Source organism: Ischnura elegans, chromosome 11 (genome assembly GCF_921293095.1).
Source record: "Ischnura elegans chromosome 11, ioIscEleg1.1, whole genome shotgun sequence".
Lineage (NCBI taxonomy): Eukaryota > Metazoa > Arthropoda > Insecta > Odonata > Coenagrionidae > Ischnura > Ischnura elegans.
Genome location: NC_060256.1, coordinates 100268072 through 100284453, shown reverse-complemented (window position 1 = coordinate 100284453; position 16382 = coordinate 100268072). Strand labels below are relative to the sequence as shown.

At 36.7% G+C, this 16382-nt stretch overlaps 2 protein-coding genes and 1 long non-coding RNA gene across 4 annotated transcripts in view; 1 reads left to right on the top strand and 2 right to left on the bottom strand.

Moving 5' to 3' along the window:
* Positions 1-629: 629 nt before the first annotated feature.
* Positions 630-1707, bottom strand: LOC124167713 (mitochondrial intermembrane space import and assembly protein 40-B). 2 transcript variants are annotated; one of them, XM_046545720.1, is made up of 2 exons: positions 1577-1707; positions 630-1500 (listed from the first exon to the last, which is right to left on the bottom strand). In XM_046545720.1, the coding sequence occupies exon 2, from the start codon at positions 1332-1334 to the stop codon at positions 876-878; it is 459 nt and encodes a 152-aa protein (XP_046401676.1). In that variant the 5' UTR covers positions 1335-1500; positions 1577-1707; the 3' UTR covers positions 630-875. The 2 variants fall into 2 exon arrangements, with proteins under 2 accessions (XP_046401676.1, XP_046401675.1); XM_046545719.1 differs by having other exon boundaries at positions 630-1496; positions 1577-1691.
* A 144-nt stretch (positions 1708-1851) lies between these two features.
* LOC124167714 lies at positions 1852-4531 on the top strand. The gene is made up of 3 exons (XR_006866747.1): positions 1852-2153; positions 2328-2378; positions 3677-4531. It is a non-coding gene; the product is annotated as an uncharacterized LOC124167714 (long non-coding RNA).
* The window catches only part of LOC124167711 (abscission/NoCut checkpoint regulator), a 28258-nt gene continuing 16147 nt past the window's right edge, over positions 4272-16382 (bottom strand). The window contains exon 8 of the mRNA XM_046545716.1: positions 4272-4900. Coding sequence (XP_046401672.1) covers positions 4727-4900 — 174 coding nt within the window. The 3' untranslated portion in view covers positions 4272-4726. The remainder of the gene's footprint in view (positions 4901-16382) is intronic.

Sequence of the window (16382 nt, the reverse complement as noted above, 5' to 3'; positions counted from 1 at the left end):
TGACTACAGGGAATTTCCATCACAATGGCGGAATTAAGTTCACTCCGTTGTTGCCTTTAAACTGCTGGTTCATACATACTGGTGTGTGGCATTTGCATTATGCATGGCTTTAGCATGCAAAATTGATGGCCATTAAAAAATGGCTGGTTAATTCCCAAAAGTATAAAATTGCAGCAATTACTGAAAAAAGTTCATAGAAGACAACTAGTATTGTTTATCTTCATTTTCAGTACAGCTCCTTTTCTCATGATGGGCAGTTAGAACCTATATTGCTCTCAAATTAATCAACGTTTTTTCTACTTGCATGAAATAAGGAAAACAGTATGATTCCATAAAATCTTATGGAAATGAGACTCGTAAAGAGCCAGAACATAAGTTTGCCTACTCCCAGGACTAGGAAATTTAAGCTAAGTGTTTGGAAATAACTCGAATGCAATGTAAAAAGCGAATGGAGGCTACTGGGCTTCCACTTACCTATTTACAGCTATTATTCATCACACATATACACACACGACACAATGATAAGCATTTATATCATGTGACTAACAAACCAAATAGCTTTACAATTCCTCCATGAGAAGATACTCATTTTGGTGAAACTAGCATGAAAGATGAATTGAAGAAGAGAATTTGTTCACGGTTTACTCCACTAAGGCGTAAACAACTTTATTCATGAAACAATGAGTTTTTCTTAATGAGTATAATACATAACAACTTCAGAGTAAATTCGTGACTACATCTACTAACATGAAATAACATTAACACTACGGAGAAATGACAATTCGCTCATTTCTAAACACAGATTAGCAATAACAGATGCCTTTGTGCCAGACTTTACTAGTAACATGAATTTGAACTCTAAAGGAAATCCAAGATTATTTTTTACTATCACTTTCACTGAATTTACTGTCTCTCTCCTCCGTTTCCTCCGGGCTCACGGAGTCAACAGCTCCCTCACTGTTAGCATCACGAGATGACTCTAAAGCTTCCATTAATTGATCATTATCATCACTATCGTCATCAGTCATTGCTTTGTACAAAGTAGGATATTTAGACATACACTCCTGCATTGCCTGAAAGGTTGACACGCAGTCGGAACCTTTTGGCTCCGCAGTACTGTAATGAAAACATGAAAATGCCTCACGGAACTCCACTCCACATGGGCCTGTAGCAATTCCACCCAAACACGGACAGTTCCAGTTTATTTCACCGTTCGGTAAAATGAGGCCTGGAGAATTCTCTGGCGCACTAAGAGTCACTGTACTTGGTACTGCATGATCTTCTGCGGTAGCGAAGATAATTTTGTCCTTTCCATCAGTGCGACAATAAGACATGTTGGCTGTATTTTCTAATTTTCACAACCTAAATCTTCAGAGGAGTGCTGTTGCCTAAATTCTATACACTAACCACTCCCAAATGTACACTTCTCCAATTTTCAGTCAAGCAGTTGAAATTGTAGCCGGTAGCAAACTGGTATATGAAGCCATATTTAATGACTACCTCAAAAGAAAAAGTAAACAATTGGTGTAATTCCACTCCTACTTCAAATTACGAAATAGTAAACAATGAAACTTACCAATTAGTTATCTTATTCAAATTCTGCACTAATGTTTACAACAATTGAAAAAAAGGTCGACGACAGTGCAAGAGGGCCTTGCATCATCCCCCTCTCTCATGCAATTCACCGAACGGACAAGCCGAGCAAACTTCGCTTGCGCATGGTCTGCTTGAATTCTTAGGGCGGAGTGCGGACTTCTTTTTGACATGAAAAATTGATAAGTCCCGCTTACTCCAATAATTTTTCATACTTTCAAAAGAGTTACTGTAATTCATGCTCATAAATTATGGCGATTAGAAAAAAGTAGTAGCTCGACATGTGCGTGTAAATTATTTAATACGTCGAAAGAAACTTCGCCTAGTATTACCGAACGAAGAACGGGAATGGTACCGTAATATCAAGACATGTGACATGGGTGAGACATATGGTTACAAAAATCAAAGCAAAATATTTAAGCAAGATGTGTCTGTAAAAACAGACACATCTTGCTTAAAAACATGCTACTCTAATCGTGCATCAGAGTGCAGTAGAGGTACTTTTTATCGCCTTCATATTTTTTGCTTAGCATCAAAGAGAGTGAATCGAGATTGACAAGGTATTATTAATGAAAGTTTTAACATGGTAATGTTTTAAATTATAATTTTATTTTCTAGCAAAGTTGTGGGCCAAATTCACGACTTCTGAAACTGACTAATGGTGAAAAATCAAACAGAATGGAAAAATCCCCTCCTAAATTTCATTTTCAAGCTACATTTAATTTCATTTTCAGATTACAAGGCTGGATAGAAAAAGAAATCCCAGTTCGAGTACGTCCATTCACGTATGTATTCATGCTGAGATTTGCTAACTTAAGGCCTGTTTACACGATACATTAACACGTACGAGTTTATGTGCGTTTGCGTGAATGATTTTTGTGGACCGGAACATGTACGAATGCATGAACCAAATTAGAACAGGTTCTATTTTCTGTGCATCCATTCGCACAAGTTGGGTGGTTACACGGTGAATTTGTGCGTTCATACCATTAGATATTAACCCGTACATGTTAATGTACCGTGTAAACAGGCCTATAGATAAAGTACCATGGACCGATATTTCTTGCAGTATAGATTGAATTATGAAATTTGTGCCACTTAAGCATATTCCCCTTTTCAAATAAAGATTACGCTAGTAAAAATTCCAGTTAGAATAGTTGGCAGGATCCAGTTAGGTCCAGCAAGGTTTTGGAGTAACCTATAGTGGACTTCAGGAAGATTTAGTAGGAAACAGCATGTAGGTGGAGTATACAAGCCAGGATAAGACATAAATGCCCTATTGGAAATATTCAATTCTGTTCAATTGAAAAGTGACAAATTTCAATTGAACCTATTGAAATTCAATTGAAGTTTGTCACTTTTCAATTGAACAGAATTGAATATTTCCAATAGGGTGTTTCTCGATCAAGAGTTTAATAGCTTCCAAAGTTCATGAATCTTGTTTTAAACAACATTTTTAGAGATACATTGGTGCTCATCAATCAATTCCACTTGGAATATTTTCAATGAAAGCATCAAAAACTATGTCCAAAAATCATCTGGATAAGCGACCTAAACAATGCTCCACAATTAGGAGTTCAATCGCTTCCAAAGTTCACGAAGTGCAATTTAAGCATTTTTGGAGATGCAGCTAGATCCTACCGGAGGTTTCCAATTTCTAGGTGGAATATTTATTTTAGGGAAGTTAGCCATCATCACAGGTATAGCTCTTTGCAACAAAATAATTGCTGTGCAGCATTAAGTCATCAGTGCTTACAGCAAATGCAAACCAAAAATTATGCTTTGAAAGTGATTATTGTTTGTAGAGGAGCATTGTGTTTATTTCAATGGGAAGTGTTACACTAGTGAAATGCATCTCTATGTCTGTGTTAAAAAAATTGTATCTGTAGGTATTGGGTACAGTGTTTTGTATGTATGAACAGTAGGGTGCATCAGAAAGAGATTTTTTTTCGGGTTGTCAAACAAAACGGTTCATGAGTAGGACAAGAATCGCATGCGACGGCACATTCGAAGATAGAATCAGACCTCTTTCCACCCTTATTCATTGTGTTGCATTCACTGAAGCTACTATTCAAAATTTCAGATCCAGATCCGATGGCTTCCGCAACTTTGGATCCGATGTGGGGCGTATCCGCAGATATTTGGATCCGACATCTGACCATCCCTATTTATAATGAATGGAATTATAGGAATGACTGCCATTTATTAAAAAAAAAAAATAAATAAGTCATTCCTAATGGATTTAGGCAAGTTGCAGCTCACTAAGGCAAACATTTTTCTATTGCATGCCATCTTTGAACCACAACTTGAATATTTAGACTTCATAACGTATTGCTCAGTTCAAATCAATCATTAGTTGTTGGTAGCAATCAGTGTTAATGGTTTCACCAGGTTTTATAGTAGCTCAAAATATAATATACCCTTTTGATTCCACAAAACATTGCCTTCTTTAATGCAGAGCATTGTCTTCTTTCCAAAACAATTTTGTCTGGCATTGGATGTCAATGGTTTGCCTGGATTCAGCCATGATTTATGACACACAAGATTCTGAAAATATCCACTTTCCATCACCAGTCACTATTCACTTTGAGAGGCTTCAAATTGATGGCAGCTGACTCACAACATTCAGTGTGGAGCAGATATTTCTGCATCTTATGGTATCAAGAAAAATTGTTATGTCCAATTCATGCACAGGCAGTCTTTATTGTCTGGGAATGTAAGCACATAATAACTTACAAAATATACAGTAGGCTATACAAAATTAACCCAGTTAAAGTGGGTAATAATAAATTAATGATGTAAAATTTCTAAAGAATAAGTTTTAAAATGGGCAACTCTCCTGCAGTAATTTGCAGTCAAACTGGTTGAGTAATATACAAATCAATACAATAATATTCAGTTGAGATTCCCAAAGGTATTGTCACAACGAAAAACCTCCAAAAGATAAGACTTATTTACTATTATGTGAAAATAAATACATATATACATACATAATAAAGTACAGGGCACAAAGCTTTTCTTTTCGTAAAACTGATAATTCATAATCACCATATTGGTTACAGTAAAAAAATATTATGCTTAAAATTTTCCAAAGGGCTGGACATCAATTCAAAAACCACACAGTGTGATATTGCTATGCTTCTGGAGTCTCACTTTGGAGAGGTTCACTTTGGAAAGGTTCACTTAAATGATCCTCAGGCTTGCAGCATTCAGTAAAGCATGAATTGCAGTACAAATCTTCACATTCAAGGCACTTCACTGTCGCATCTTCATTGCAAATGACACACCAGGGGAATTTCTTTGATTCCTAGAGGTGAAATTGAAAAGAAACAGTAGAAAACATGCCACCATGGACTTTTCCAGCAATTTATTTCTTGAAAAAAATAGATACATTTGGAAAGCTTTTGTTTTTCATTAGGTTAATGTAGAATTAATGAGAATTTCAAAATGTTAGAATCATTTGAAAATTTCCACGATTTTTACGAGTAAAAATATTTGATAATTCAAAAAAATTGACACGATGCAAAATTTGGCTCTCATTGGTCATTTTTTCCAAAATATCCATTCTAGGAATGGAGTGTGCCTTCACATACATCCCACATGCCATTAGTACAGGACATTTCCGCTTCTTAATTGAGGTTGCAGATGTTTTGGATATTTATATTACGCTTCAAATTTTAATGAACACCCTCAACACTACCTCTGCCTCTTTTACAACCCTCTCCACTGAAGTACATAATGAAATTTGTAAGAACGTCCCACCCTCCCCAAACAACCTCCAATTCACTTCAGCTCAATACGACTCCTAACCTACTTCAAACTATCCATGGCTTATGCAAACCTCCCCATGAATCAATGCAAATTTTCATGGTACACAATATGTACCCCTAAACCACCACCCCAACGATATGCTACTCCAAACCCAAGCGCTACAACGCAAGAAAAGTCCCAAGCAACAACAAAGGAGCAACTCGCTTATCTCTGGGCAATCTGATGCGCAATGATGAAATCTCCCTCTATTGCGTGCATGGCCTACAGCAAAAATTGCAGTTGATACATTGAAACGGTCTCCACATAGCCAAAAATTTTGGGCACTTAGTGCTGTTGGAATTTTTGAGTGATAACGCAGAAGAAAACCTCATGGGTGCATGTCTACCAAAAAATACAATAAATTGCCGAACCTGATTCTATGTCAGCTACCCTTACTTGTACAGCCATATACAGGTTATGGATGAGTCTCCTATCTCTTCACTCTACACACATTACCTTAACACATTTACGGCCAACGTTGCGAAAACGCAACATTATTGAGGAATGCAAAAAAAATATTTTAATTGAATTTTATTCATGTAGAATTCGCTTTTTTCGATAAAAATAAGTTTAAACTGATTTTTAGTGATATTATTATGACATTTAATAAGTATTTCGATATTTATGAAAACACTCAAAATGTGTCAATTTTCGAGTCTCCTGTTAAGCAAGATAAATAATTTTTCCTAAGAGTAACTATTCCCTTTATTAAGTTTTTTATTCGTCCATGTGGACGTAAAAATTTCAATTAATAGATATTAAAGCTTATATTTCGTCAGGGAGTCAACATTAAGCGAAAATCAGATCCGGAAAATAATGTTGCGTTTTCGCAACGTTGGCAGAATCCGGTATCTATAGGCAGTTATGCAACCAGCATTACCACATATTTCCGTCTCGTAGGATTATGCCGTTTTTACTGTCGGATATAATCCTACGCCTTTTTATGCCTCGTATTTGACAGATATCGTCATATTTGACAATTAAAATTATTAGATATTATATTTCCAATGAGATGCTGCATTATTTTACCTAAATCCAATATAAATCAGAGATGCATTACGGCTCGGAAGAAATGAGCCAAAGTGAATATTTTTACAGAAGATAACGTATTTTTCAGTTTTTAATTGACATTTTTATCACAACAGATAGAATTACAACAAATAATGACTATTTATGAATTCCATGAAAGCATTTTGGGTGCAATGGAACACAAAACTTCGTACATTCAATCCGAATTAGTCCTTCCTTACTTCACGATTCAGCGATATCACAGACTTCCACAACAAGATTTTGGGTGAAAGAAGACGATAAGGCGTAGATTTGGGTCGGAAATGATTAAAACAAAACATATTTAGATTGATGAAAAATAATCTACACTTTTCAGATTTTTCCTGTCTGGACAAAAGTGACAGATTTGTAAATTATGACCTCAATTTGACGACTTGAATTAAAAATTATTACAAATCGGAATATTTGTGCATAAATTTTGAAATAATGAGAAAATGGTACCTTACTTTGGTCACTACAGTGCATAAATGTTCTTTTAAAACAAGCCTTTCAGATTTTGCTCTTTACTTTGGTGCTTATGTTATTCAGACGGTTTTAGGGTTCAACCAGGCGATAGAAAATTACTTCCATCGAAATTTAGGCTTGGAAGCAAGTGTTATTCTGGAATTCCTCAAGCTTATCCCTGAGACCTCGAATCTTCGTATGTTTTTCGATAACTTCTTTTCATCTTGAAGACTATTTATTGTTTTGAAAGAAAAAGGATTATTTGTCACTGGAGCCATCCATGAAAATATAACGGAGGAGTGCCTGATAGAATATAATAAAACCATCGACGTGAAACCGAGAGGAACATGAAAACAAACATTTGATAAAGCCGAAGGTCTTAGTATTGTTCGATGGAATGATAACTAGATTGTCCCTTTAGACAGCAATACAAGGTTTTTGCTTCCATTGGGCACAGGGAAAAGTTTCAGCAGAAAAAAGAAAATACTATTTCACATACTATTCCATGTTAATAAAAGAAAATACTATTCGTGTTATTGGGGAGTATAGTAAATACATGGGAGGTGTGGACCTACTTGATAATGCAAATTACCGCACTAGAATTCAGGGGAAAAAAGGTCCTAGCTTATCAACTTACTGGACAGCGTTTGCACTAACGCCAGGAGATTGTACAGGTTATGCAACGGAAGTAAATTTCACTGGTAGACTTCAAATCGTATCTAGCAGGGAGGCATCTAAAATGTGAAGTGAATCAGTCAGTAGATGACGTACCCCTATACAATTCGCGTCCTTAAACATAGAAAAAGTTAGGCCATCGCGGATTCATGAAGCATGAAAGGACGAACTTGGCCATAGAGTTAAAAAAAATTCAGTAGTTGCCGAAACAGTGTAAAAGCCAAACCATATATGAATGTACGACATTTTGGGCCGGTTTTATAATGTCTGGTTAAACCTCACGTTAATTTGACGGAGATTACGGTAACGTGGAGTTTAACGAGAGGTTGTGTTTTATAAAGCAAATCCTACCGCCGGTTGGCTGATGGGAACTTTAACGAGAGGAAAGCGCAGCTACTGTAATTCTCATACCAACAATTGATCGCGAAAAGTGAAACAGACGAAAGTCAAAATTGAAAAAAATCGAGTTGGAGAGTGGTGAAAGAATTGTTTACGTTTGTTTTGAAGTGATGGTTAGCTTTGAAAACGAAGATGACGCCAATATTTTCGGTTTTAATCGTTGACGATCTTATGGTCAATCATCAGTGTGTCGTTAAAATAAAAATACTCGCCTCGATTTGTGAATATTTGGCAAGTAGAAGTGTTAATTGTATGAGTGCAAGAAATAGTGGTAAATTAACCTTGTTTGTGCTTATTATTCGAGAACGAAGATTCTCATTTGTATAATGAAACCAATTGAAATGGTTTTCTATTGAGTACGCCACCAGAGCGATTTTAGGAGCATTTTAAGGCTACAATTTAATCATAATGACGATAAATTTTAATCATACTTTTGCAGTAAGATATATCTTCTTAGCGTTAGTATGGCCCCTACGCTAATTTATTATCATCTCTGTGTTCCCTACGGAATTGGGAACAACTTGCAATTTGTGAATAATCAAAGCCTTTCCCGTTTTCAAAGTACTCACCATGGCCATAATTTAAATAACAGAATTTATAACCAACCACCGTCTAATAGAAAAATTCATCAGTGTTCATTAAAACGATAACGAGGCTTCTGTCACAATGATGTCATTGTTATGATCAATTCATGGTAATTCCTTTGATGATTTTTGTGTTTATATAGAGCATTTTCAGTTTTATTAAAATTTTCACAATGAGGAGGTATATTCAGCCATGTGCCACTCGTGTTACAGACACGAAAAGAATTGAGCCATATAATTGTCAGCTAGCAGCAGATATTTCATAACTTTAAATTATCTCATCTTTTTTATGATTATATATATATATATATGGAGGTTCTGGGTTCGAGTCCCAGTCAGGCCGCAATTTTTACCCTCTGATTTCTGGCGTTTTCCATCTACCACAGCACCGTTGTCCTTGTCCTTTTTCTATTCCATGTTCCTTTCCCTTTCTTTCCTTACCTGTGAATTTATATGCATATTTGCGCTTAAGGCGTCGTGTGAATGAATGAAGTAGTATATATATATATATATATATATATAAATAAATGCCATGATAGGCCACAAAAACACAGACACAAATAAAAGAGGACTCACATGTTAGTTTCTTTCAAATTTTCGACCTCTTAGGGTCTTCGTCGGGAGGGAGGCAAGAAGAGACTGAGGAGAAGGACAGAGGATGCCTAAAGGCTGAGGAGATTAGGATAAGATAGGGGAAGGGAGAGGATGGGGAATGGGGGATGGGAGAGAGGAGAAGGCTATGGAGATCAGTGGGCCCTGTTAAGGCCAGGCGGGTTGAATGCTTGGTGTAGCCAAATGGAAGACAATTCAAGAGTTTTTAATTCTAGTGGTGAGGCGGAGGGTGGGAGAGAGGCAAGTATTCCTATGTGAAAGCAGTCATCAAATTCTAAATTATGGGAAAAGGCGTGGGTAGGGACAGGAAGCGAAGCAGATTGGGAAGTGGGTTTGCAAGAAGCTCGATGGTTGTTAATCCGTAGGTTGAGTGAGGTGGTGGTTAAACCAATGTAGAAGGCGGGGCAGGAATTACATAAAAGGATATAAATTACATTACTGGTTGTACAGGTGGGGGATGGAGTGGAAGGAAGCGGAAAAGTGAGAAATTTGTTAGGAAGTGACTGGGTAATGAGGATAGCACACGTTTTGCAACGGGGTCGTTGGCAAGGGATAGGTAAAGAGCTAGTACGGGTGGTGAAGTGTTTGAGTGGTTTAGTCGTTTTGAGAATGGAAGATAGATTTGGCGGCCGACGGAAGGATAAGGATGGACAGCTAGAGAAGATTTTTCCAGTAGTGACATTGTTAGAAAGAATCGGAAAAAGGCTTTTGATGATTCTGTTCAAAGCCTGCACGCCCGGGAAGTAAGTGGTGGAAAGGGAGAGATGTGTGGTTGCGCCATGGGAAGCAGATTCAGCCCTTCATACGCAAATTTATTTCTTGGTCTCCTTGAAGAATCCTTCCTATCATCCTACCCACTTCAACCGTCACTTTGGCTTCGCTATATAGATGATATCTTCCTTCTCTGGCCTCATGGAGAAGACTCACTGAGCTCTTTCATTTCAGCACTCAATGAATTCTCCGAACTATCTTTTACCTCTAACCATTCCCCCTCCCGAATAACATTTCTCGATGTTACCATTTCCCTAGAAAATAAAAGTTTCATCACTTCAGTCCACATTAAACCTACTAACAAACAACAATATCTTCACTTCAACAGCTGTCACCCCTCACACACTAAACAATCCCTTCCTTACTCTCTCTCAGTAAGAGGCCACAGAATTTGCAATAATCCCGAATCCTTGGACATTTTTCTTAATAATCTTCACCACTCCCTTCTTCGTAGAGGATATCCTGAGAACCTTCTGCGCAAGAAAATCCTACACAATACTTACAAACCCAAAATTCATACCAAGAAACAAACCACACATCTCTCCCTTTCCACCACTTACTTCCCGGGCGTGCAGGCTTTGAACAGAATCATCAAAAGCCTTTTTCCGATTCTTTCTAACAATGTCACTACTGGAAAAATCTTCTCTAGCTGTCCATCCTTATCCTTCCGTCGGCCGCCAAATCTATCTTCCATTCTCAAAACGACTAAACCACTCTCAAGGTTCACCACCCGTACTAGCTCTTTACCTATCCCTTGCCAACGACCCCGTTGCAAAACGTGTGCTATCCTCATTACCCAGTCACTTCCTAACAAATTTCTCACTTTTCCGCTTCCTTCCACTCCATCCCCCACCTGTACAACCAGTAATGTAATTTATATCCTTTTATGTAATTCCTGCCCCGCCTTCTACATTGGTTTAACCACCACCTCACTCAACCTACGGATTAACAACCATCGAGCTTCTTGCAAACCCACTTCCCAATCTGCTTCGCTTCCTGTCCCTACCCACGCCTTTTCCCATAATTTAGAATTTGATGACTGCTTTCACATAGGAATACTTGCCTCTCTCCCACCCTCCGCCTCACCACTAGAATTAAAAACTCTTGAATTGTCTTCCATTTGGCTACACCAAGCATTCAACCCGCCTGGCCTTAACAGGGCCCACTGATCTCCATAGCCTTCTCCTCTCTCCCATCCCCCATTCCCCATCCTCTCCCTTCCCCTATCTTATCCTAATCTCCTCAGCCTTTAGGCATCCTCTGTCCTTCTCCTCAGTCTCTTCTTGCCTCCCTCCCGACGAAGACCCTAAGAGGTCCAAAATTTGAAAGAAACTAACGTGTGAGTCCTCTTTTATTTGTGTCTGTGTTTTTGTGGCCTATCATGGCATTTATTTATATTCATATCACCTGTGGTGTATTTCATAAGTAACATATATATATATATATATATATAGTAGTATATAGTATACCAATAGAATAAATATATATATATATATTTATTCTATTGGTTACTCTTGTGGGCCAAAGCAAAGGGAGTTTACTGTATATAAACCCCCGCCGAAATCATGGTAAATCTAAGCGTCCTGGTAGCGCAACTGGTAGAGCACCTGGCCGGCAACCAGGAGGTTCTGGGTTCGAGTCCCAGTCAGGCCGCATTTTTACCCTCTGATTTCTGGCCTTTTCCATCTACCACAGCACCATTGTCCTCGTCCTTTTTCTGTTCCATGTTCCTATCCCTTTCTTTCCTTACCACTGAATTTATATGTATGTTTGCGCTTAAGGCGCCGTGTGAATGAATGAAGTAGTATATATATATATATATACTGTTAAGAAGCAATATGTTTCATGAAATCCATAATCTCTGGCAAATAAATTTTCAATGAGGGACAGAACTAAGTTTAAATTTCTTCATTAGAGAGACCAAAATCTATTGCATGACACCAAGTAGACCTTACCATTGAAGTATAAAGTGAAACATATTTTGATACTGGCTGTCAATAGTGTAGTTGATATTGTAATAGGGATGACTGTGAGTCTTTATGGTAATGCCATTGAGAATGTATTCATTGCCATTTTAAATTGAATGGATGTTCAGAAATCACTGATTATGAACATAGCTTCACAGTCTAAAATTAAAATTAGAGAAGAATGAATAATGTTTGAATAACTTATGCATAACCCTACCACAGTTAATTCAAGGGCTCCTGCTATCCAATTATTAAATAAATGTACAGTTTGCAGCAAACCTTTCATACTTTACCAGCAGGCTGCATGTTGTTATAAAAATATGCATCTGTAACAAATATTGCAACTCTTTTTGGCTCATAGCTTGGGATGGGGGATCTATTCTTTATGTTAATACTATTTTTGCAAACCTTGTGTAAGAATAAGTTTTAAGTGCTAACATAACTAACTTCATATCTAATCAACAGCAATGGCTTGTATTGTATTTAAGATTTAAGGAAAGGAGATGGGGTGCAAAGATATTAAAGTTGCTGGGTTCAATTTATAAAAAATCTGTCGAAAAACATATCTAATCAGAATGAAAGCATTAAATTTCAACTCTCAGTGGTGTTTATGAATACTATACTATGTATACATGTGATAGATATTTTCTTTTATTTTCAGCGCACAAAATATGAAGCTTTCATTGAACATGTTTTAAATATTTAGCAGATTACTAAATTATACAAAGACAGTAGTGGATCCAGGATAGGGACAAGGGGGTTGGACTAGGTGAGGTTAAAATTCCAGCTGTAGTGGGGGTTGGAAATAAACCACCATTCTATCTAGTGTAAAGTGGATGGTACCCAAGGGGAGCAAATTGGATACCCTCCTTAGCCCCCCCCCATGTATCCGTCACTGTACAAATATACTGTTATTTATATAGCATTTAAAGAATTTATTTGTATCAAATGCAAAGCGTAAGGATTCCATCATGATGACTCCTTCATTGCAACTGTCTTTTTGGGATATGGGTTTTCAATGGAATTATGTTGTTACATGTTGTCACAGTAAGTAATTTTTTTTACTACCTACTTCTGGGGTAATCCTTATGAATGCTGTACCAAGTAATCTCTGAATGCACCACACTGACATCACTCACTTATAATTAATATATGTGCTTCCATTATCATAAATGCAATAATATGACTTCCTCACAGAATTTTATCGTACCATGTTCTATTTATGAAGTTATTATAGGAGCAATTTCCCTTACATCCACTCCACTTTCACAAATCTATTAAGAAAATTTGCCTTTGTGACATGAACATAGACTGTTTCTCATTACATATGTTGCAGCTATGCATGTTAAAATATATCTCTAGTGATGCAGATCGGAGCGAGACAGATGAGACAGAGATAATCCTTGGAATAAATAAAAAGAGGAGAATTAAAGGGATAATCACAGTACCAAAGTGCAAATAGAAGTCTGGTTAAGACATATGGAGTAAGGTTTGCTATGGAAATGGTATTTTTGACCCAGAAGGAGGATAAGAATAGAGGTATACAGGAATGTATAGATAATATTGACAGGAAGAGGAAGTAGGAAGTGCTAGCTAGACCTGATAAGTGAGGTGAGGGAATAATTGCAGGAGATGAATTAGATATAAATTATGTAGCTGAAGTGTATATCAAGCTTGAAATGCTGACAACAGTGATTAAGGTAAGGATTTTGAGTAACAAGCAAGGGCAGGGAGACAATGGTTCTGGAATAAATGGAATAACCATGTATGTTACAAAAAACTATGTCAACCTTAATGAGTAGATCACTTCTAACAGTAAGTAATGGAATGAGATATCTAGTCATGCATTATTATAAGTGTTGATGATATTATACCTAATAGATTTTTTGAACGTATGTACTCATTAGTGACAGTTCAATGGATGGAGCATGAAAAAATTAATAAAAGCTACGTATGGGATTGACATCCCAAGAAACTAACGAGTGTACCAGATATGTGATATAAATTGGCTGATGGAGCATGAAAAAATTAATAAAAGCTACGTTTGGGATTGACATCCCAAGAAACTAACGAGTGTACCAGATATGTGATATAAATTGGCTGTTATAGGAATATGTCTTCACTTATCCTTTGAAGACTTATTAAACATATTAGTTAGTTAAACGTTGACAAGTAGTAGTAAGGGTTAATATTTTAGGAAGAAACCATACCAAGGATCCCACTTAAGACTTTGAAAGAGTTATTGGTAAAATTAGACATTGCAATATTTCCACTGATTTTATTATAATAAAACTCAGTGGAAATACTGCAATGTCTAATTTTACTAATATGAAGAACTTCACCATATCTTGCTCAATATCATACAAGATACTTTGAAAGAGCTTATCGATGAAAAAATTTCAGTAGTTAATGATAAGCATGGAAAATAATGAATGTAATGGTGGTGAATGCAGTCATTTCCTGTAAATTCAACCTCATGAGCAAATACATATGTACACAGACAACAGCTTTCCCCAATTGCAAGCAAGAGTAGCCCAGCTGGCTCAATATTGTAAGAAATACAACTGACTCTGATTGTTTCAAACATTCCCTTAGCAGACTATGCTTGAGAACCTCAATAAATATATTCCCTTAGCAGACAATGCTTAAGAACCTTAAAATAATATTTCTTTGATTAATCTGACTTTGATGTTCCATGAGTCTTCAGGTGCAAGGGTCCAAATTCTCTCCTTGAATTAAGGCTCAAATGTGTGGAATAAAATCAAACTTTTTCAGGATAAAGTATCGAATTGTTTACTTTCACCATATTAAAATATTCAAACCTGAAATAAGATAAGTATTGGTAACCAAATTGGCACTCTTATATTTTAACATGAGGTATCTAGATGGGCACCACTGATTCTATAGCTCTGAAGCTACTTTTGATGGCAGATGCACCACTGATTCTATAGCTCTGAAGCTACTTTTGATGGTAGATAATTTGCTAGGAGGTTTTAGTAGTACATAACCCATGTTTGGCTACGAACTGCACTTAGGCAATAAAGTCGCATTTTTTTTCGTTGAAGGCTACACATTAGAACACTCAGAGACGAGAAGACTTCTCTTGCTTACGGTGCCTTTCCAAATCTTTTTCTATCAAAATAATGAGAGGTCATTACTTAGTCACAAAAAGTACAATAATTAGTAAACTTCCACACTCTAAAGGCTCATTTGCCTAACAAATTCCTTAATATGTCATACCATCTCATGAGCAAATCAGTCATTCTTACTTTTTTACCCACACGAGCTGTATTGGTTGCATCAATTTGCCTTTCTCAGCCTCCAAAGAAAACTCAAACAGTATCTTGTATACATTACGTACGAAACGTGCAAAATCCTTTCTTTTTCACGCAATCTTTCACTTGCCTCACTTATTCCTACATATTTATCTCCAAGAAATACCAAGCCGTACACCAGATATTGTTAATGGACTTACCTACAATTTTTTTTGTAGTACTTTGACAAACATATCTTTTGGAAAAAGAAATACGAAAATACTTTCACCTCATAACATATATCCTCACAATTAATTATAAATTCTATAGTGACATCAAATGCTAGTAAATCAGAATGCAATCAGTAAGTACGATCTTTTTCTCTCTTTCGATTGCCAAATACGAAACTTGGCTGTTCTTCTAATTCAAACTGTCTTTGTAAACACCGACACATTTTTAATTCGTTGATGAAGTCAGCAAAACCAGGTAATAACAGATTTCTATACCTACACTCCCGTTACACCTCCTTCTTTCTCTCCGATATGTAATTCTAATATTTTTCATCATCTCACTTGGCTGGCACAAATCATAACAAACTCCTACACCGGCACAAATATTGCATAACTTCAACATTTTCAGGGGTTTGGCACACGATCTCCGACTGCAGTCCATAGAATAGACAATATTATTTATTGGATGGTGATTATTATCAAACTTGAGATGTTTGTAAGGATTTCGTAGCGTATACCGTAGAATACGTCGAATAGCATGAAAACAGTGGTCCGTTCCGGATATATCACCGGTCTTATGGAAATATTTCACTTATTAAATTGCTAGTATGGTGCTAAAAATATTGGAAATTGATTGCTGATATCGTAGATACGGATAAAAACGGAGGATGCTGCGCTTGGTCGATTATTTCTTCCGTATATTATCGTAGGGTACTTCAGCATTTCAAAACATCCGCCATTTTCAACAATTTAAACTTCACGTTAACCTTTTACCCAAGGGAAATCCATGGTTTAGCTTGACTACCACTTTAACGCTCAGATTTGGCTTAACCATCGATTATAAAACAGAATTCTGGGACTTAACCGATGCTTAGGTTAAACTCCAGTTTAACCAGACATTATAAAACCGGCCCTTTAAGTTCTATTGCACCCAAAATGCTTGAGTATTTCATAACTAGCCAGTTACTGTTGTAA